The sequence below is a fragment of the Poromitra crassiceps genome, assembly GCF_964638095.1.
Source record: "Poromitra crassiceps genome assembly, chromosome: 13".
NCBI classification, from domain to species: Eukaryota; Metazoa; Chordata; class Actinopteri; order Beryciformes; family Melamphaidae; genus Poromitra; species Poromitra crassiceps.
The window spans coordinates 24889871-24894397 of NC_139644.1; the positions used below are offsets into that span (position 1 = coordinate 24889871).

Below are 4527 nucleotides of genomic sequence, written 5' to 3' on the forward strand. Positions count from 1 at the left end.
GCACAAAACACACTTGTACTTTCCTCATGCAGTCTATCTATGGCCCGACTGTGTCACATAGTGTTTGGTCCTCCAGAGTGGCACATGGGCCAACATTTCCTTGGGCCAAGCTGGCGCCATCCACTTCCTGGGCACATGCAGGCATGAGAACACTAGCTCTATTTATAACCTCTTATTAGACGGGACTGTTGTTTCAAACCAGGCTGAAAAGATAAGACACGGGGAAGAAAAGTAGCCTGGGTAAGAAGAAAAGGCCACAGCTTTGGGAGGGTCATACTTTATCCCTATCAGCAGATTAGTTTGCTGTAATGTGTATAAGAAAAGCCTAATGTACAGTGGAGCACATTAAATGCATTTTTATAGGAAAATCGTTCACAAGTGGAAAGAAGTACCAAACTTGGCAAAAATGCCCCTTGGGGATTGTTCTTTTGATAAAAACCCATTAGCCAGGGGAGAAAAAAATTACCCGAACACCCCCGCCCCCACCCACCACCCCTCTACACAAAGTTGCCCCCAAAATAGCATTTCATTCCAGCTGGCAATGGGGCCATCTTGGAAAAATCTTTATTTTTATTTATTTATTTAGCGTGGCTAATGGTTTTTATCAAAATAACATTCCCCAAGGAGTATTTGTGCCAATTTTGATGCTTCTATCCAGATGTGAATGGTTTTTCTTTAGTGTTCTTGTGAAATAAATAAATGAATGGAGGATGAAGGAATAAATGAAATCAGATCCCAACAGGAAATGCACATGATCATACTAAAACGCATAATCTTATTATACTGAATAAAAATGTAAAGATTAAGATTTTGCTAGCATTTTTCACGAGTTGAAATAAAAGTTGATCTAATTATTTTTCTATGGACACAAAGCACTTTTTCTGTGCTTGTGTAGAGTTATGTCTGTCTGCTGCTGATGACAAAAAGCACAGAGAGTCAGCAGGGGCCCATCTGGAAACAAGATCTGTCAACAGAGCCACTCATCCAAAGGGACAGTTCTACTTTCAATTTAGTTCTACTTTCAATTTGGAGCTAAAACTCATACTGCTATGTTTTAGGATCAGAATGACTACACAATTGAACGGCACAAAACACACTTGTACTTTCCTCATGCAGTCATACTAAAATGCTAGCCTGGGTAAACCCATCCCCCACGTGACCTGCTCTCAGACCTGAACTGAGAGAGCAGGTCACGTGGTGGCTGGGTTTACCTAGGCTACTAAAATGCATAATCTTATTATACTGAATAAAAATGTAAAGATTAAGATTTTGCTAGCATTTTTCACGAGTTGAAATAAAAGTTGATCTAATTATTTTTCTATGGACACAAAGGGCTTATTTATTTCAAATTGTGTTCACAAATTTGTTTAAATCTGTTGGTCAGCACTTCTACTTTGCGAGGATAATCCATCCACCTGGCAGGATTGGCATATCATGCACACGTGTGCCTGGGGCTGGTCACAATAAAAGTTCCATTTGAAGGCAGCATAACACAATGGAGACATATGCCTATGGTAGTGAAATGATTGAACATTTAATTCACTGGCAACAGCTCTGGGCATTCCTGCACTCAGCATGCTCCTTCAAAACGTGTGATATCTGTGGGATTGTGTTGTGTGATAAAGTGTTGTTGGGAGTAATAGTTATAGGCTACTGTAATTTAACAACTTTTTTGCAGTAACTTGTAATCAAATTACTTTTTTCAAACTAGTAACAATTACAATTTCCGGAATGTTAATGGAGTATACTAAGTTACTTAAATGTAACACAAAAGTTAATTTCCCTGGTAACTAATAACTTGTGCAGTAAGTTTAAATTAATCCAATTACTTTTGAGATAAGTAACTAGTAACTGTAATTAATTGCTAATTTCCAGTAACTTGTCCAGCACTGGAAAACTGGATATTTCAGAGTGGAAAACAGTCTATAAATTTACAACAAAACAAAATAAAACACTTGAAACAAACCATGAAACACGTGAATGGGTACGCGGCTCCTTTAAGACCAACAAAATATATTTACTTCCTGTTAGCACTACCTCGGCTCATACAAATCACGCTAAACAAAATGCCGAATGAATCAAATAAATACAAAAAATATATAGAATAAAGGAAAACGAGTGAGAAAATACGTTAGCTTACATCGGAGCTATTGGAGTCCGTTATATATCTTCTAGCTAGCCTGGCCTCTCTAACGTTAGCTTCACGCTACCTTTGATTAGGTTGGGCTTCACGTCTTATGTTGCATGTATGGTTGGGTTGAGCTAGCTTTAACATGATGAAAAATGTCGCTAAAGTAGCGTTAGGAAAAAGAGTGCTTTTGGCTGTTTTCGTGAAGGTGTAGTTCTGGCTTTGTTGTGATATGGCAGGGAGGAAAAGGAAGAAGGTGGACGACCATGAAAAGCAGCGGGTGAAGGTTTTACCTGCCAAGCTGAAGTCCCCTCACTGTGGCGATGGTCCTGATGCTGAGGTCCGAGCCGACACGGAGCAGAGCCCTTATTTTAAACAGGATCAGCAACACAGACTGGGAGAGGGATTTTTCAACCAAACTTGCATTAACTTGGCTAAAGCATTGCTAGGCAAGGTAACTGTCATCCCGATGTGCCCCCATATTATTTTCTCAGTGGTCAATATTGAATGATTTCTGATTAAACATGTCTTGTTGCTTGTGCCTGTACCTGTACCAGGTGCTGGTCCGCAGGTATACAGATGGGACCGAGCTGCGAGGGAAAATAGTGGAAACTGAAGCCTACCTTGGAGGGGAGGACAAAGCCTCTCACTCAGCGGGGGGCAAACGTACGGAGAGGAACACAGCAATGTTCATGAAGCCAGGCACAATCTATGTGTATCCAATCTATGGGATCTACCTCTGTATGAATGTGTCCAGCCAAGGTAAAAAGAAATAGAAGGGAAAAAAGTAACTGAGCAGATCTTTCCACTGAAATCAAATAAAGTCACCAGAGTTTTCTATCAAGTGGTCTATCAAGTCTGCAAAATCACTTAAGCAGAAATACCTGCACCATGTGCTGTATGAGATAGCCACCTTTAACCACATGTTGATGTAACGCTTGTACCCATGTTACATTTAAAAGGCCTTTTTGGTTTGAGCTTTCCTCTCCCAAGTCTTTGCCATTAATACTAGATTAAACCTTTCAGGCTTTGTCTTCAGGGTGAAAGGAAGGTGACAGAGTGGAGCCTTGCTGACTGATGCATATTGTGTGCTGTGTTGCGTAGGGGAGGGTGCTGCGGTGCTGCTGCGCTCCCTGGAGCCCCTGCAGGGTCAGCCCCTCATGAGGCAACTGCGGGCGGCCAGACGCAGAGACGGAGCGCGCCAACTGAAGGACAAAGAGCTCTGCAATGGCCCTTCCAAGCTGTGCCAGGCTCTGAATGTACTCCGCTGCTTCGACCGTCGCGATCTGGCGTCGGACCCGGAGGTGTGGCTGGAGCGGGACCCCCAGGCCCCTCCGCCAGAATCCCTTGATGTGGTGTCAGCATCCCGAATCGGGATCGAGTCCCATGGAGAATGGGCTACCAAACCCTTGCGTTTCTATCTTCGTGGGCACCCCTGTGTTAGTGTGGTGAATAAAGAGGCAGAAAGACAGACCCCGTCTGGAACTGTAATGCACGATTTGGGGGCTTCAGATGTGCAGTCTGACATGGGACAGCAAGATGTCATAACATAAGGACATGCAGGAACATTCCTGAAAACATTCTGCCATCTGTTCCCTTCAAGAAAGTCCTTTTCACTTTGCCAGAACACTTTGTGTAGATTCCTACACAAGTAGTCTCAAATAAATGAAACCATTTTGTACCTCCCATAAAGTAAAAGGGTGAATAACCTCCGTGACTTTTTTGTGTGATTGTAAGAGACAACCAATTTGCATAAATCACATGGATTACATTTGTATTATTCATTTTGTCAGCTGTGCCCTGTCCTTGGACATTACACCATATGAAATCAAGTCAAACAATACATTACACTTTTAACTTAATTGTGCACACTTATGGCAACTCAGCCTCAATATATCAATGCCAATTTTCACACTGGAATTTTCTAGACGTGTAAATATTGAGGTGCTACTCTGTGAAATAGAAGTTTAATGATAGGTGAAGTAAGACTTGAATTGCACGACTTCCAAAAAGCTTTTACCACTCTAAATCTGCGTTAAGTTTTCCACCTGTGTTTTTTAATAAACATTCATGCTTGGGAAATTCTCTCCTGGTTGACTCATTGATTTCACAGATGTTTGGAACGCTTTGCTTCGCTCGGAGCAAAAACAGCCCGTGTGATGTTTTTGAGTCTTCCCTGTCTTGCCGTCTTTCCCTCCCCACCTCTGGGATTCCTGAGGAGAAGTAGCTTACAGTCTGGAATGATCATTACAGAATGTGCCCCTCTGCGGTCGGCGAGGAAGATCTAACACATCTGGGACAGGGGAACATCAAGACAGACATCTTCAGTGTTCAGAGAGTGACTGGTGTCTCGTATGTACAAAATAATTTATTGGGGTAAACAAACAAAACATCTGGCT

The 4527-nt window shown here is 42.1% G+C and overlaps 1 protein-coding gene across 1 annotated transcript; it reads left to right on the plus strand.

Annotated features, from left to right (window-relative positions):
* Positions 1 to 2038: 2038 nt before the first annotated feature.
* mpg (N-methylpurine DNA glycosylase) lies at positions 2039 to 4168 on the plus strand. Its single transcript, XM_083649540.1, has 3 exons — positions 2039 to 2582; positions 2686 to 2890; positions 3233 to 4168. Exons 1-3 carry the CDS (start codon positions 2361 to 2363, stop codon positions 3679 to 3681), a joined length of 876 nt encoding a protein of 291 aa, XP_083505666.1. The 5' UTR covers positions 2039 to 2360; the 3' UTR covers positions 3682 to 4168.
* The last annotated feature ends 359 nt before the right edge of the window (positions 4169 to 4527 follow it).

Coding starts and splice junctions, on each gene's coding strand:
- mpg (XM_083649540.1), top strand. CDS start 2,361: ATGGCAGGGAGGAAAAGGAAGAAGGTGGACGACCATGAAAAGCAGCGG. Junction 2,583..2,685: donor CTAAAGCATTGCTAGGCAAG/GTAACTGTCATC, acceptor TACCTGTACCAG/GTGCTGGTCCGCAGGTATAC. Junction 2,891..3,232: donor TATGAATGTGTCCAGCCAAG/GTAAAAAGAAAT, acceptor TGTGTTGCGTAG/GGGAGGGTGCTGCGGTGCTG.